This window comes from Prionailurus viverrinus, chromosome A3 (genome assembly GCF_022837055.1).
Source record: "Prionailurus viverrinus isolate Anna chromosome A3, UM_Priviv_1.0, whole genome shotgun sequence".
In the NCBI taxonomy this organism is placed as follows: domain Eukaryota; kingdom Metazoa; phylum Chordata; class Mammalia; order Carnivora; family Felidae; genus Prionailurus; species Prionailurus viverrinus.
Genome location: NC_062563.1, coordinates 51,506,449 through 51,524,183, shown reverse-complemented (window position 1 = coordinate 51,524,183; position 17,735 = coordinate 51,506,449). Strand labels below are relative to the sequence as shown.

General features: G+C 51.4%; 1 protein-coding gene across 5 annotated transcripts in view; it reads left to right on the top strand.

Annotated features, from left to right (window-relative positions):
• The window catches only part of SH3RF3 (SH3 domain containing ring finger 3), a 374,857-nt gene that overhangs the window by 255,234 nt on the left and 101,888 nt on the right, over window positions 1-17,735 (top strand). For all 5 annotated transcript variants that reach the window (XM_047853860.1, XM_047853859.1, XM_047853863.1 and 2 more), the window contains one exon: window positions 9,781-10,134. In XM_047853860.1, the coding sequence (XP_047709816.1) occupies window positions 9,781-10,134 (354 nt within the window). The remainder of the gene's footprint in view (window positions 1-9,780; window positions 10,135-17,735) is intronic.

The window sequence follows — 17,735 nt, the reverse complement described above, 5'->3', positions numbered from 1 at the left end:
ACAATGAGAAATGCATTTTACATCCTGACCTGGAGTATACAGTGGTGTGTATGTTGAAACTAAACCAATGTGTCCTGGAACTACTTTTACCCTTAGTGCATGTGATGCATTCTGGTATTTTCTCTTTTAATCTGATTCATCTTTTAAAAAACACTGATCAGGGCCCACTGAATTGATAGTTTAAAAACCACTACTCTTAGCGAGAGATCTTCAAAGTAGGGCACATGAAGCTCTGTAAGGAAAGGAAATATTAGAACTTTTTTTCAAATTCATTATTTAAATTTTTTGAGTTGTAAGTTTCAGTTTCTATTATGTGTATGTTTTATGGTGTATATAATATAGTGGTAGACTAGAAAATAGATGTAATTTACTGGAGCTGTGTGCCCAGAAATTCTTTACTGCCGGGGATAAAGGTTACAGGGCCCTTGACTGGGTCACTCTGCTGGCCTGGCCCCGGGACCCATTAGTGAAGCTGCCACCTGCCTTCTGAATTCTGGACCAGCCCCATCTCTTTATAGTTCCCTCCTCCTCCTTTCTTAGCTGCCTCAGATGTGTGACTTCTGTGAGATTATTTACTCCGGTGCTGGTCTAAAATGGTCAGAAACGCATGTGCAAGCACACCCCAGGCAGGGCGCTCTCCTGCAACTGGAGCATCTCTGCAGGAGGCCATATGTGCCCCTGCTGGGACAGTTAGAGGTCTTGCCACCATCCCAGCAGAGAGACGTCCCCGTGGGGGCTTCTTGCAGAAAACAAAGAATAAATGGTGCCTTTGTGTTCCTCTTCTCAGTTGGAAAACAACCATTTTTTTTTCCTTTTAAGTTTTATCTTCAGGAAGAATTATGACAGAGTCCCTACACTGATCACAAAACTTCCAATAAATGGTCCTTTTGCTTACAGGACATACACTACTAAGGTGCTTTCATAACTGTTAGCTGCTTATGAGTTTGTTTCTGAGTTTTGCACATTCTTAACGAATGAGTGAAGTTTCATTTTCTTACTTTAATTTATCAGACTCTTCTTGGAATCTTCCTTTTTGTGGGGGCTTTGCTACCAAATCAAGGGTGTAATTGCTGGCACAGGCAGGGAACATAACCCACTATTAAGAGGCTGAATTCAAAGAAGGGGAAGCCGCATTCCCTGTGGTAATTGGGGTGAGCGCCCAAGAAGGAAGGGATGACAACTTGGGGCAGAGGCTGAGGGAGAAGGAGTGGGGTGTGTAGTTTCTGTGCAGTGGAGGGACCCGCTCACCAAGTAGGGACACACTGATTTTCTATCTCGGGGCAACTTGGGAGGTGCACATGGGCATGGTAGTGGCAGTGAGGTTATTGCCTGGGCTTACTGCCATGTTGCGGGTGTCTGTAGAGGACCAGGGGCCCCTCTGACCTCAGGAAGGTGCTGTCAGGGCAGCATAGCAGCCACAGAGGGTTACAAAGTGAATGTCACTATGGTCTGCGAGAGGGCAAGGGGTGGGGCAGATTTGCCAAAACAGTCCTCAGTTAGCCCAGCTGCCTGTACCCTGAGCTGCTAGCCCATGGAGGCATGTGAAACAGCCCCTGCTCTACAAGCTTTCCCAGGAACTGGCAGAATGGTGTAGTCCACCATTCACAGGAAGTGCCCTGGCTTTTGTCCAGTCTGTGATAATGGGATGTTGAAATTAACACCATTCCCCACCCTTCACATTAATTCTTAGGATCATGTCTTTCAAAATCCTTGCCTGTGCTCAGTTTTTATATGCAAGATGAAGCCATTGTCTACACCTTTGTCTTAGTTGCTGCATATTTCTTGTTTTAAACCTCAGTTGTCTGAATAATGGCTTCAGTTCACCAGCCGACTTTGGCAACTACAGCCTCACCTGTCCACCTCAGCCATCTTGAGAAGGGAACATGAGAGAAGAGGATAGAAAAGAGGCAGCTGCCCTATGCGTGTGGGTCACACACAGGAGTGCCAGTGGCCAGGGATAATGGCTTCCAGCATATAACCACAGCACTTATTCCCTCATAAAATGTTTAATTCTAAGGATGGGGACCCCCTTCAGGGTAAATAAGCCTTTCCTGTAGCAGGTGCACAACAGATATTGTTCAGCATATGGGAGAATGTCTGTCCAGAGTGTTGGCACATGGTATTACAGATGTCTAGAGTTCAATGTTCCTGGTAAAAAAGTTCGGCATTGTTAACAGGCCTGTGAAGTCACTGCCCATTTGAAATAAATAGGAAGGGAACAGAAATATCCTCCCACCTTTGATGACTGCAGCTGGGGTCCTCATAGTGTGAGAATTTGCCTGACCTAATTTCCATGCTCCCAAAAAGTTCTGGTTTTTAAAGAACATTTGAATCTCTAAAATGAACCCAACCTCCTCTAATGGCCAAATGCATAGATACACCTCAATAACTATAACAATTTTTTAACCCAAGGATGTATCCATACCAGAAAAGCATCCCCACACTCTGTGGTAAAAAGTGAACGATGGAAGATCCAGTGAGCTGTGTTAGAAAGGGTGTGAGCAATTGTGATCCTGCTGCTTGTTAACTGTGTGATTCAGAACAAGACACTTAAACTTTTATTTGGAGCCTTAGTTTTCTCATCTGTAAAATGACCATGTCGACCTTGGATGGTGGATACAAGGGTGAGACGAGCCTTGTGGAGATGAAGGTGGGTCTTGGATGTGCTTGGCTGGTGGTCATCACCAGGCCTCTTGCTTTGACCTGCTCAGTCAGTGGTCGAGAGCCCTCATTTTGGCAGCCTTTCTCATCAAAGGCCCGAGCTGTATTCCAGACACAGCCTTTGGGGAGGAAGGTGAGGTGTGCCAGAGCTGAAAAGAAACCATTCTGTTCTCACCTGCCCCTGCTGATGATTTAGCCTCGTAAAGAATGGAGTGTTTTACAAATAAGCACAGATCAAAATGCAGCCGGCCATCTCTGCCTGCCCACCTCAGTGAAGCAGGAGGCTCCTGAGATTTTTCCTAACAGAAGTTTCGGGTGGGTAAAGGCCATTCTTCATCCACTCCTGAGTTTGTGAAGCTCTCAGGAATAATAGGCCAACTACCAGGCATGGTGACCTATGGTCTACTGAGCCCACCAGGGGTGGGAGCAGTGCATTAAAGGCAAATGCCAAGCAAAAGCTGCTGTTTCTGGCCATGTGGCTCTTTTGTGGGGAGAGTGCTTCATTGTGAAGCCAAGGTTGCAAAGCAGTCTGTGTTCTAGTCAAAGAGGGTCTGGTGAGAGCAACAGCGATATCTCCTGGGAGTTTGTAGACATGCAGAAACTTGGGTGCCATCCCAGATCTATCAAAGCAAAATGCGCATCTTTAAAAAGCACCCCCCTGCCCCGGTTATTCACCCCACACTGAAGTATAAGCTTTATCAGAGCAGCCTCTCTTGTTCCCTACAGCATCCCAGCACCTAGGAGCTCAGGACAGGCAGGTGCTCAGAAACTATCTGTTGTGTGCATGCATTGATTGGTGGCCTTTGTTTTAAATTGTGATGGCTGCCTTCCAGCATGATCACCTCTTTGGTTTCCTGGATTTCTGAGAGAGGGAAGACACTTCCCTCCCTCAGGTCTTCATCACAAGCCCCTCGCTCCATGCTGTCGATGTGTACCTCCTACCTCTGGGTTAGGACGGAGGGTTTTCTCTGTTCTTTTGCTTGAGCAGGGAACCCTTCACCCATTGTCCTTCCTTTCATGTTACATCTGATATCGGCTTGTATGTCTGGTTTTCCAATCCTATTCTCTCTTTTAAAAAAAATACTTCCCACAGTATACTTCAGTATAAAGTCCTCTTGATGAGAACTGGTGATTTCTGGGTAACCATGCTGTGCCCAGGCCCCCATCTCTGGCACTTTCCTGGACCAAGTGCCAAAGTCCATTGCTGGTCTTGGACTCACCAAAGGGCCCTCAGGGCTCATGTAAGCCTGCCGGTGAGAGCCTTTTTTACTTAACCTGGTCCCCAAATTCACATGCAGCTAGAATTCTACCACTGACTCTAAGAGGCCTTCCTATGGAATTTTTTGAACAATGGAAAGAAGAGACCCTTCAGTTCTTACATTTGCAGGTGTTTCTGTGGCTGGAGGGAAGAGTGGTATAGAGGAAGACCACATCTGAGCTGACAAGGTTGGTGAGGAAGCATCCTGGGAAGAGGGTCCTAAGCCACAAGAGGATGTACAGTCTGTGATGGGGGTGCGGCTCTGGCTGACTGGTATGTCCCACCCTCAAGACTGGACTCCATGAAGAGGAAATGTGTGTGGTGGTTAAGAATTTGGATTTTGGGCTGGGTCCTGTAGAGGGCCTCCCGCAGAGCAGGAAGGGGCAGGCCTGCCATGGGTGCCCTCTTTTCCAGGTGCCAGTGACTGTCCTCATGATACGTGAGCAGACCCATCAAGGCTTACACGTGTTGGTGCCACTACTTTGTTTCCATTTTGTGTGGAATTTGGAAATATCTTCTATTCCCATCCAAAACCAGTCAAAATGGGAATTATTGGGTACATTGGCTAATCACCAATTGGGGGGGGGGGTGTGGATGAAAACAGTGCAGTCTATGCCTGTGTATTCCTGTCTCTGTAGGTTGGAGAAATAGATGAGGTGACCAGCCACATGCAGATGGAGAAGCAGAGCTCTTTCATTTCCAGATGAGCATCTTGGAGTGGGGGGCTCAGAAGGGAGCAGGGAGCAATCTTTGGGCACAATCCCAGGAAGCACTCATTGTCCCCACACACCACCCTTCACAGCTACTCACAGAGTGTTATAGCATTCTGATTGTGCGGGGGAGCGAGGGGGCTGACTTCAGTGTTCACCCCCTCCTTGGCCCTCCCCTAGGACCCCCAGTAACCAGACGGGATCCTACAGGTCGACAAGGCAGGCTGCAGCACCTGCTCAGGGGAGGGCAGAGCCATCGATTTCTTGCAGTGTGGAGGGTACAGGCAGGCCAGCAGACACTGCCCCCACTTGGGAGTCTGAGGAAATGGGAAATCGTGGCTGCACCTAAGGGGTTTGATGCAGGAGCTGCTGTCCCAGGCAGATGCTGGCAGGTGAGGGTGTCCTGCGATAATGGCCCCATGTGGACTGGGATGGCATTGGTGGCATTGGTGGCACTAGCACCTGAGCACCTCATGACATGACGAATTGGAGCTTATTGGGAAGATGATGGCAGCTCCCCCCAACACTGAGCTTCGCCTCCTGGACCAGGTCACCCAGCTGCAGCAATCAGTGTGGCCTCTGCCAGTGCACAGTCTACTGGCCACTGCACTGTCTAAGCCTTGTAAGCCAGGCTGTCCAGTTGAGGGTGGCCAAGTACTGGTTGATCCTATGTATATATGGATCCAAAAAGAATCCACTTGTCACAAAAGCAAAGATTCGGTAAAGAAGATAAATCTGAACTGTCTCTCTTCATCAGGAGGGTCTTTCATTGGTACGTCCCTTGCCTACTGCAGAGATGTCAGAGACCCTAAGGCTGCTGGTGACGTGTGGAGAACTCACCACTTGGAAGTAGCCCTCCCCACTCCTTCAGCTTACTAAGAACCCCTATCTTTGATGGACATTTATCGGCCCTCCCTTTCAGTGCCCACGGTGGGCATGAGTGAGAGAGGCATGCTACCCCCACACCCTAGTCGCCATCAGGAAGGAGGGCAGCATGGTTGGCTGTGAGCAGACTGCTAGGCAGACGTCTTGAGGACCGGCCAGCATTGGGATGAGCCATACGGCTGCTGGTGAGCAGGGTACTGCCAGGGCCAGCCCCTGTGGTGCTGCTGGCTGTGACATCACCTCACATCATGGCTCTGTGTGTTTAGGACGTGCACCCACCTGCTCTGTCAGTGCCCGGATATCCTGGAGTTTCTAATACTCAGCAGAATCATGGAGCAGCTAAGTGAGACACTCCAGATCAGCTGCTCTGGGGAAGAACAGAGTTATTTTAGCCCAGCCTTGGGCATTATTGGTGCCGTTATGTCTGCATAATAACATGCTACATGGAGACACACGGCAGAAAGGGTTGAGGCTGTGCTCTGATGCTGGTAAATGAAAGTCATTGTCTCTGGTACTTCCTGCTTCTCTGTGTTCCTCTTGGCCCTTCAGCATGGGTGCAGAATGCTGGACTCCAGGAGGCCAACCCCATGGAGGGCCATGGAAGGCAGCATCCAGCCACTGGTTTGTTCTGTGAGTTAACACTGTTGAGGAAGCAAATGAATAAAGTCATAAAATAGAGCAAAAACAGCTGAGCCTGGTTGGAAGAAACATTTCAAAGGAAATAATCCTGGATTTAGATCACGCATTTTGGGGCCTACAGTGAGTTTTTCAAAACCTCCCTCTGAAAGGCAGGTATTCGTAATGGAAATGCTGACAGGCCTGCGGCCCTGTTCCTGGGCTGTCTGTAGGCAGCTGGACATCCACCGCTGCTGCTTGTGTGATCTACTCGGCATTGTGGACATGAAGCATCCCCTGCTCTGACTGTTTAAATTCAGTGGGGCTTTTTTTTTTTTAACTCATCACGATGCTACCAGCTGCAAACCCTAGTAGTGTGTGCTGAGGGAGAGCCTAGTGATTTCCTCCGCCATCCCAGGGCTGGGGGTTTCCTAACCCAGGCCTGAAGTCAGACTTCATGGCAGGTGGGAACAGGCATGACCTGTCTTTCTGGCATGGCCCTCCCTCCCCTTGATCCAGCCCACATTCCAGGCTCAGCCTATGACATGTGTGTGGCTCCTGCACCAGGGACGTGCAGATCCACAGCTGGTTCCAGTTTGCCTCCCCCTGCCTTTGAGGACCTCCCACCTTTGTGGATTTCCTGGATGTGCTCTTCCCAGCCCCTCCCCTACCCCCACTCCTATCTGAGCCCTCTGCAGCCACCAAGACCCTGCTCAGTTCTATTCTTCCCTCTGGGTTGCCCCAGTGGCCTCTGCTGACTCACCTCTTCCCTAAACTGGCACCTCAGATTGCGCCTTACCATCAGCACTGAACTCTGCGCACTCCAGGTTCCTTACTTTGGCTTCACTGCAACCTTCTCTGTCCCCCACCTGTTTTGCAGCTGTGTTCATGTTCCAAGAGGGCCCTGTGTTCTGCCTCCTCCCCTGACCTCTCAGGCAGGAGACTCTCTCCCTCTGAAGTCCATTCAGCCTGGGAAGTGACCCTGGTGCAGGGGAGGCTGTGCCCTGCCAGTGCATGAGGCAGGGGGGCACATGGGGTGCCATTTACACTCTGGGAGCTCCCTCCCTCGGGGCAGCAGAGCTGGACCAAAATGTGGAGAAGGGAGATTTGTCTTTGGTGTACCCCTTCCTCTTTCAGTGTTCCTTATCTCTGCCTTTGTGGCCCCTCCCTTGGACACCCTATGTCATAGTCCATCCCTAGTGAAAGACTTGGTGGACAGTCCTGACCAAGCCAAGTCCTGTCCCAGGCCCTAACTAGGATATCGACTCTAGGGCAACCTCTGTCCCCATGGCACTCATGTGAGACCTACTGGGCCTAGCATGGGGTGGCTTGCTCTGCCTGGACACCCTGAAACTCTGGGCTCCAAGACCCTAAGGCTTTTTGGTCAGCTCAGCCCCACTGACCCCTGACATTCTGTCTGTTGTGGAAATGTTATCTGTACCTCCTGTGCATGGCTGACATCTGAAGCCTACCCCCACTGCATTGTGGCAGAACTGTGGGGACACCCTGCTGCCGGCATCTCAAATCCCAGGGGGTGGTGGGTCCCACTCAGCCTTCTGGATGGTCTGACACTGCACATTTTTCTTTCTGATCCTCCTTTCTCCTTTTCTAATTCTCTTTTCTAGTTTTATTGCAGTGACAAGGGCAACGTGCAGGAGCACATCCAGGGCACTACGCCACCGGTCAGCACTGGCCTGCCCGGGGATAGCTTGCCCATGAAAGCATCCTTCCCTCAACCCCTGCCCACACCTCATGAGCCACTGGAGACCTCTCCTTGCCCATCTCTCAGGGACAGGCACGCCTGTGCTTGCCTCAGTGGTCACACAGAAAAAACCCTGGCCAAGGCCCAGATCTTGAAGTAAATTTTATGAAAACTTCTTCAGAGTGGTGGGACCTTTTCACCTTTGAGACCATTAAGAAGAAATAGATGGGCTGGGGACATCACTGTCCACCTGCAAGAACACAGCAGGCTCCTGGCTATTTCCACCCGTTCTATGTCAGGCCAGAGAGGTGTGCTTGGAACACATTCAGAAAGCAGACTGGAGCTTGGCAGTGACCGTCCTCAGGGCCTTTGCCCCTAGGAATTACACACAGCTAATGTCTATAGGCTGGAAATTTGGAATATGATATGTGGAGAGAAAGGACTGAGCAGGCAGGGATGAAGCCCCAGCTGGCCTTGGAAAGCCAGCAGGAGCTCTGTCCTCTCTGCCCTCAGCTGCAGCCAGGATCCAGCCGTGTGCTGCTGCCTCATGGTCAAGAAGCTGGACTAGGGCACCCATGCCCACTGGTGTAGGTGTCTCTGTGGCTGCTGCTCCCCAGCACCAGCAGAGCTGCATCGTGCTAGCAGAAGCCGTGTGTCAGGCCTGCCCAAGCCCATGATACCTGTAGCTGTTTCTGTTTGCTAAGGAGCAAGCAAAAAGCAAAGGCTTGTGTTCCTTTATGACTTACTCTGCACTTCCCGACCGTAGGTTCCCCAGAGGGCTAGTTGGCATTGGCTCAATTTCTTATGCCACATATGAAAAGATGAGGAAAAAGGAATGGGATTTTACAGGCATTACCTAGCATAATGATACTTATTTAACCCACCTTGTGGAGATGCTCCCAAGCTGATTCTCTCATGTCATACCTTCTTCCTGGCCACTCTGTATACACAGTAACCCGCTCCCCATCCTTCATTCTTTCCATCAGTGCATGCTCCCCCATTAGTACAACTTTAGTTTGAGCCAAGTGCAGACCAAGAAGGAAGAGCTCCATTGTACACCTGGAATGAAAAACTTGCTCCAAGTGTGGAGTCAGGGGTCAAGTTGGCTCATAGAGGGTAACTGACCTGAGATCCCCAGGCCACCATGAGCACAGGGCCCCTCTGGGCTCAGGTGCCACAGCACAGCCCTGTGTCAGCCAGCATGGAGTGCTGACTCCCAGTTACCACCGGCTGCTCATGGACTCCAGCCCGTCCCACCTTTCCTGATGAGCACCACCCAGGATCCAACTTTGTCAAAGGCAAACTCTTCCCTGTAAAAGCCCCTTCTATTTTATGAAACAGGTCAGGAGATAAGGGAAGGAGCAGTACCTTACGGAATTGCGGAAAACAATACAGTATTGCCTCCTCATGCACTGGGAGTCACATCAGCTCTGGGTCTTGACAGCCTGAGTGGAGGCTGCAAAGAGGTACTGCGGTGGAGGTACTGCAAAGAGCATCCATGCACAGTCACCAGCAGTTAAGAAGTGCATTCTGGTCATACACCTTGCATTTTCCTGCCAGCCTGGCCAGAACTGTGCAAGGCAGGCTGGAACCTGTTGCCGTAGGGAGTGTGGGGTGCATGGCTGTGTTCCTTCTTCTTCTCCCTCTGTCCCATGCCCTCTGCAAATCTGTACCTCACACCCCAGAAATGGGCAGCCTGGGAGAGGGTTGGGCTACATAGGGGCAGACAAAAACAGCTGCTCCAGAAACCTTCTCAATAAAATCTGTAGATGTAACCTGCGGCCTCTGTTTGTTTCTGGCACCATTCACAGGGATGCCCTGTTGGAAAGATCTATGTGATTATGAATATGTTGTCGGGTTGAACTAGGGACACAGGCTGAGAGCATGGAGAGCAGGACCGAGTGTGTGACTTCTATTTAATGAAGCCTTCCTCTGTCTTTCTCACCTAGCTCAATGACTCAGCCAAGCAGCTCATTGAGATGGACAAGCCGTGCCCAGCTGCTGCATCTGGCTGCCATGCCTCCTTGCCCTCTGACCCTGGCGCGGCAGCCAGTGTGGCCCCAGGACCCACGTTAAGCAGCACTGGGGCAGTCAGTGCCTTTCAGCGGCGTGTGGACAGCAAGAAGAATGCCAAGAAGCGCCACTCCTTCACTGCGCTCAGTGTGACACACAAGTCCTCCCAGGCCACCAGCCACAGGCACTCCATGGAAATTAGTGCTCCGGTCTTGATCAGCTCCAGCGATCCCCGGGCTGCAGCCAGGATTGGTGACCTGGCTCATCTGTCCTGCAGTGCTCCTGCCCAGGTAACGTCCTCGGTGCATGGACAGGGAGGTGCCAGGTGTCTAGCCCTGAGGTCTGATGACTTCATCGTCAGCTGTATGCTCCGTATCCCATCCCCAAACCAGCATGAGGAAGACAGTGGCAGCAGTGCCCTTTGGGGTCATCATGGCTTCCTATTCCCCGCCTGGCCTCAGGGACCTCCTAAGCTTTGGTAAACATATGAATGGTACTCAGTGTCTGGAAGATGATCTAGAAGGTGTGTGAGGTGCTTCTCAATGGCCCGTGACATGGCCTTTGATTAACATTGGCGCATTACTCAAAGTTATCCTTTGTCAGTGTGCATTCAGTGCCATCTGATTGTGTCTTGCAGTAGGTCTGGTTTTAGTTTGTTTTCAGTGCTAGTATCTTTTTGGCATCTCTAACACTTGCTAACCTTGTTCCCTTTCAACAGACCTCAGAATCAGAATTAACTATATTATTTGGTTACATTCTTCTTACTTTTACAGATACCTTCTATTTCTAGATTTGTCCCTGGTCTCATTACACTAGTAAGATAAAGGCAAGGGGAGGGACTTCCTCTCAATCCATCAGGCCAGTGCTTGTCTCATACCCTACATACTAGTCTCTACATACATCCTGGTCTCTATGTCCTATAATTCATGGGCAATAAGTCCAAGGCTCAGGCTTCCCCAGTGTTCTCTGGAGGTTCTGAATGGATGTCAGCAGAGCTCTCTGGCACTTTCCTCCTGCCCCACAACATGGGCTCTGCATGCCTGAGTGCAGGGTTTGGTGTTCTCTCTACCTTTCCTTTATCCTTACCTGCTCTCAGCCCTCCTGTTCACAGCTTGTCAGTTAACAGGAGCAGAGGGAAAGTTCCCGGACTCTGCAGTCTACTATAGACAGGTCCCAGGGCAGGAAGGGAACAGATTTTTTAAAATTTGTGTTTGACATTGTTCCACAAGGTCTTAGGTGCCGAATTCACTTATTGATAGAGAGGGCTGGGACCCTGGGTCTCATTTTCCAACAGTTACACTTGAAGTAAAAGTCATGGGCAGGCTCTAGACTTTCATAAAGATCATTGGAAAGGGTGAGAGGTCAAGAAAAGCAGTTTCCACCTATCTCCCATCCCAAATTAACTTAACTCCCATCCCACATAAGGGGTAGCACTGAGCAGCTATGGGTTAAGGGTGAGCCACCACATACTGTGACTTGCAGGCACCAGCCTGCTGTCCTCGGTCAGCTGCACCCAGAGACCAACCCCCACTCTGCCACCTACCCTGCTGCCTTCTAGGCTCGGTATGGCTTTGCTGGCCTCATGGGTCACACCAGGACAGCCATCCCTGGTCCACCTGAGGACCACTCAGGCTGCTGTAGTGTGCTAGGCGCAGATCCTGCAGATGGCCACAGCGCCACATGGCACCTCCTCCCCACCATGCCAGGCACACTCTAGGAGGCGGACCCAGTCCCAGAGTTCTTTGCTTGGGGAGCAGACTTGAGCTTTGTGATCATGCACCTGGAGAAATCCAGCATCATTGTGGGTATGTCTCCATCCACAAACAGAGGCCTCCACATGCCAGGCTGGCATAAGGGGATGGGCTCCAGGATGGCAGAGCAGGAGCACCTGGACTCCTTGGTGCCCAGGGACCTAGAGCAATGCTGGCCCCAGCAGGCGTCCAGTCAGGCCCCAGACCCCTCAGGCCCCTCCAGACTCAATATGCCATCCAGGTTGTGGCATAGACTGTCTTTACTGACAAGATGAACTCTTAGCCCCTGTGAGTAGAACAAAGGCTGGGCATCAAGAACCCAGGCCAGTTCTGCCCACATGTATGCACCCGTCACCTGCACACCCAGGGCTTCTTGGGCTGCAAGAGCAGAGGTTTTATGACTTTAGGTCATGGGTCCCAGAGAATTTTCTTCTGGAGAACAGGAGTAGCTGTTGTCAAACAGCAATTATTAAACCCTGGTTGAACACGACACAGTGTTGTATAGAAAGTTTGTAGCATCAAGCCTGTGTGTCCTGGAAGAGCAGCCAACTGGATGGACAAGGGGCGGCTGGACCTATGTCCCTGCTTCCAGGCAGGCTGGCATGTGTGGCCTTGGGTCAGCAGCTCCAGCTGAGTGCGTCTGCAAGACAGGCTCCCAAGGTGACATGCTACCTTGTGTAGAAGTAACTCAGATGAGAAGGGGCCACCCAATGTGAGATGACTGCTCTGCTCTTTGTATAATTGACTTGATTCTAAACCTGTGGAGGAAAATGAACCAAATGCAAACACACACACACACACACACACACACACACATGCGTGCGCACACACACACACACACACACACACACACACAAACACACACACACACACCAGTGTGGGTGATATGCTCTGAAGAGGTAAGACACGTGGACAAGGAGCACCTCAGTAGCTGAGTTGGGGCTTGCCAACATCACTGACTCTTTTCTCTCCCTTTTGTGTTCCTTTTTAAAGTGGAAAGGAAGTGTGGGGGCTGTGGTTTCTATAGAAATGGCTCTAAAATATGGTAGCTGTTTCCCTGCTTTTGAGACGGAATGTGGTGAGCACCATTAAGCCTGAAGCTATGGGGTCCCAGCAGAGTACAAGGTGCATGGCTGTCCGTGGAGTGATGTCTGGGGTGTGTGTGGTCTGGGGCTCGCTTCCACACCCCCTGGCAGCCCTGTTCCATCCTTACCTCCTCCTCTGTACTGATCTCACCTCCCTCGTCTGGGCTTCATGGCACATCCCACCATCAGGAGAGCCAGTGAGATTGAATTATTTTCAGTCACATGTGAGGAAACTGAGGCCCAGAGGGCATAAGTAATATCTCAGTGCTGTGCTCCTCTGACAGCCCTCCCTGCACCCCAGCTCCATCGGGACTGGCATGGACGTGAGTCTAGGACATGGACATCACGTAACCCCTCAGCTTTCCCTTCTGTAAATGTATGGGGCTGACCTCAGGCCCAAGGAGATGAAGAGGGAAAATGCCAGGCAGTCCCTGCTGAGAGCGGCTGGTGCTCTATAAAGGCTGTCCACCTCTCTCCTCCCCTTTCTCTTTCAGCCTGGGACCTGGTGTCATGCAGTCTAGGGCGGCATTTCAGGGGGAGGACCAGGGGCCCTGCTCACTAGCTGTGCACCTAGGAGAGTTGCTGAACCTCTCTGAGCCTCGAGAGCTGCCACTAGAGAGAGCCAGGTTCAACACTGTCCTCTTGACCCTAGAAAAGCTGTCCCATCTCTTCTCCCAGAGCCTCAGTTTTCTCGTGTATTAAATTGAGCAATGGTGCAGGTGTTGAGAGGGTAAAATGAGAGCACCAGATTGCCTTTTCTCAGTGGGCATGTTATTGGCTGTGGTGGTTCTCCCTGCTGCTCAGAGAATCGTGGAATGGATCACCAGCCCCAAGACATCAGATAGGGCTCCCAGGGCTCCCAGCCTCATGTATTCTGGCCATTGCTCTGCTCTGAAATTCTCCCTGTGCTGTGTACTTTGCTGGACCCTGGAGGTGCTGGGAGGCCACAGGTAGATGAAAGGGTGGGTGACGCCAAGGCTGCCTGCGGCCACACCTCCTTTCTAGGAAGTCTGGGCTTGATTAGCATCCCCATGAGCCTATGTCCCCCCTGACTGTCAGCCGCTCAGTGGTCTGTCCCCAGTGACAACCAGACCAGGTGGGGTGTGGTCCCTTGTGTCGTGAACCCACCAGAGAAACCAAGCATCCCTCCCAGAATCTGGTGAAATATGTTCCAGTCACTGTCACGCAGAGGTCTGAACGTGCCCCCAGCACAGCCCTGGCCCCACAGCATTGAGGTGGCTGGTCTGGGGTGTGGCCTGGGTCTGGGGACTTGAGAGCTTCCTGGCCCACTGCGTGCAGCGAGAAGAACCAGCACCTCAGACACCAGCAACAGCCCTTTTCTCACACTCCAGGATGTGTCACAGGCCATGCCTAGACCTGGGCCCTAAGTCTATACAGGGTGACCAGTGTCCCATTGCACATGGTGCTGCAGGGTTCCCAGGACACAGGACTTAAGTGCTAAAACCAGGACCATCCAGGCACAGAAGGATAGCTGGTCTCCCCACAATATTTCCCTTCACTGAGCTGCAGAGGGTGGTGTCTGGAGGCTTTCTACAGAAAATGTGGTATGGTCGTCTCTGTGTAGGACCTGTGTGCAGTACCAGAGGCCAATCAGCAGGGAAGGCCAGGTCCCTGCTCCTGAGGGGGACAGTGGAAAAGACATAAAGGAGGCTGTGAGGCTTTGCTGTGGGACAGAGCTATGGATCCTGGTTGCCTGGATTCCTATTTGGTGTGTGCCATGCCACCTGAGGAGGCTTTTAAAACCTTCCAATCCAGGACCCACCCCTGAGTCAGAGAGGGAGGGTTGGCACGTTGTATCAGCCAGGTCTATGTACAGGGATACTGTGTAACAGTCACTGTGCAGGGATGCTATGTAACAGTCACTGGGGCCTGGGAGCCACACTAGGCCCCCAGGCCAGGTGGGCTCAGGTCTGCTCAAGGGCCTCATTCAGATGCCCCACCCAGAGAGGCAGTGTTTCCCTGGAGTTTGAGGAACTTTCTTCCCTTCTCAAAGCCAAGACGAGGGCCCAGTGTGCTGTCACAGCAACAGGCAGGGGATGCATACTCCTATGCTGGTGGAGGGAAGGCCAAAAAAGATGTCATGTTGCCCCTGGAGATCTTTAAAGCTCTGCAGGTGAGTCAGCTGTGTAGCCAGGATGCTGTACTGGGCCCGAGGCTGGCAAACTGTGCCTGGTAGGGCTGCTTCTGTATGGCTCTGGCGCTAAGAATAATCTGCATGTTTTTAAGGGTTGTTTTCAAAAAGGAAATGAAGAGGATGGACAGGAAAAGGAGAGGAACAAATAGCCCAGAGCCTGAAGTGTGGACTCTCTGGCCCTTTACAAAAAGAGACTTGTGGCTGAGGTTGTTTTGATGCTGACCCTGTAAAGGCAGAAAAGGCCATGATGAGAAGAAAAAGAGAAACCTAGTGGTTATGTAGGGTCAGGTCAGGTCAGAGGAAGGAGTCCTCAAGCAGAACAGGAAGAATGTTTTGACTCTGGCCCAAGTTGAAAGGCACCAATTCCACATCCTCCCCCAGGATGGGGAACTTGATAGGAGGGTGGGAACGTGGGAGGTTCTGGAATTTGTGCACCTTTCTCACCGTGAAGTGTGCTGTCAGACAGCAGCCTTCTCGTGAGGTTTCTGTGAACCATGTGGGAATCCTGAGGCTCTAGACTCGGCCCCAGAGGTTAGTTCTGGAGAGCTGGGGCACAGGGACGAGGCACAGCAGGCAGGGACTGGAAGGATAGTGTCCAGGTGACTGCCTGTACCCGGCCCTCCCCCTCCTGGAGGTGCAGAGCCAGGCTATGGCCGCAGCGGGTAAGGTGGAAGAGAGTCGGCCCTTCTCCTTCCTGCTGGTCTTCTCTCAGTGACTGTTGGAGGCCTTGTTGACTCTTATTTGTCGTTATTATCATTACAAGTAATGCACTTATTTCTTCCTGCCTTCAATTGTCTAAGACCACTGTGGTTAGCTCCAGTTCAGGAAATACAGGCTTATGTCTAGCAAAAAATTATCATAGGATCTTGCATAGGGATGGATGGCCACCTGATATAAATGCTTCCTTCAGACCCAAAACAAAAGAATGGCCTAAATAACAAGGATGTTAGGCTTCAGATTCCCCAACTGACCTATAGAATCAGCACGTTGAAACCATTAAGGGAAGGAGCATGGCTGTCTCCTCTAAATGCCTCTCATTCTTCCCTCCTCTGGGAACACACTTCTTCCATCTCACAGTGGATGCACTCAGCTCTGCAGTCTGACCTCTACCTCCACCCCTGCTGCCCACACCCAGCCTGTGACCTGCAAGGCCACCAGCAGGTCCTATGTCCCTGCGCCACATCCCCAGCTGGCATCCAGCAGCTTCGGACACTGTGGGCAATACTCCCCTCCTGAGCCTCTCTTCGCTTTGCTTCTGGGACCCTTCTTGAAATTCTGAGCACTTTGCTCACCCTTGGACCCTCTTCTTCCAACTCCCATGTGAACATCAGTGCTCCCCTGGCCTTTTCTTCCTGTCCCACACACATACCCGGGGGTTCTCATCCAGCCAACAGCTAACCCCCAAACTGTTTAAACTCTGCCTCCCCAGACCTTATTCAACTATAGATTCTTTCCTCCTGCTACCTGCCAGCTTCCCCTGGAGAGGTACTCCATATCAATCCATGTCAGGAGAGAATAACTATTCTCTTCTGTCCTCACACCTATTTCCTTCTCTTTGTTCTCTTCTCCAAATTCCTGAAGCTAAGACCCTGTGTCCTCCAAACTCTGCTCTCCCTGTCACTTCTGCCATCCAAGGAGGTGTCAGCTCCAATTCTGAAGTATTTCTCTCATGCCATTAGTCAGGATGAAGTAGATCATCCACTGTTACAAACAATTCCTGATGCTGGTGTGGTTTAACCCAGGGAGCATTTATCATGCATTTGTGCAGTGGGTCAGGCGGCCCTCCTGAATGGCATGCTCATGGTGTCCAGCCTGCTTCCTCTTGTAGCTGTGTCTTCTACAGCACATGGCCTCCAGCAGGAAGAGGGGCCTAGAGAGGAAGCCCTTGTGCACTTAACTGCCTCAGCCTGGAGATAATACTCATCACCTCCCTTCTCAGTTCATTCACTAGAACTGGACACTCAGCCCCAGATTAACTTCAAGAGGCTGGGACATGTGGAGAAGCACGTGGATGTCAGGCAAGCCCAGCAGTCCCAGCCCCACCACTGGGGTCCTTCTCTCCATGGCACCCACTCTGCCTTGGTTCAGGCTTCTCTGAGCCCTCACCAACTTGGCATCAACTGATTCCTAACTCCCTGCTTCTGGGATTCCCTCTGGAATCCATATGTAATTGGGCTGATCTTTCCACAAATGCTTCTGGAGACTCTGCATTGCCTTAGGATAAACTCCAAGTTCTTAGCTTGGCCTGCAGAGCCATTCAGACTTAGCCCCAGATTGTCTTTCCAGCCTCCCCTGCTCAGTTAACTGTCCACTCCCATGCTGGCTGCCCAGACTTGCAGCCTGTGCACCCCACACTGGCAAGCTCAGGCTCACCCCCCACCAAGACTGATACCTATGCCCGTCCTGTCTGCTTCCTGCTCACCCTCTTCCCCTCTCATCCTGCCCCCAACACAACACCCAGACACAGCCCTGGATGGGAAATTCCTGCTCACCCTTTGCAGCCATCTGAAACAGTCACTTCCCCTCCATAGTTTCCCGTGGCTCCAGGACACCTTCCCCCAATCATTTTCTCTGTGCTTGCAGGACTTTTGCATACATTTATCATGGAAGGTGTGGCCTTCATTTGTGTATATGGCTGCTCCCCTTAGCTTCAAGTCTTTTAGGGTGGGGACTGGTTGTCATTCACTTCTGTATCGTGGTACCTGGCCTGTAGCAGAGTTCATACCCATATGGTTTTTCCTTGGGTGGGCATAGGGCCTGTGCCAGCTGCACTGTATACTGAGCGATCTTTCACACTTAATGTAATGCCAGAAATGCCGTGTGCCTCTTCCCCACCACTGCTACCAGCTCCCTGAAGGCTCACGATCCATGTCAGCTGCAGAGACGTACAGCTGCAAGGT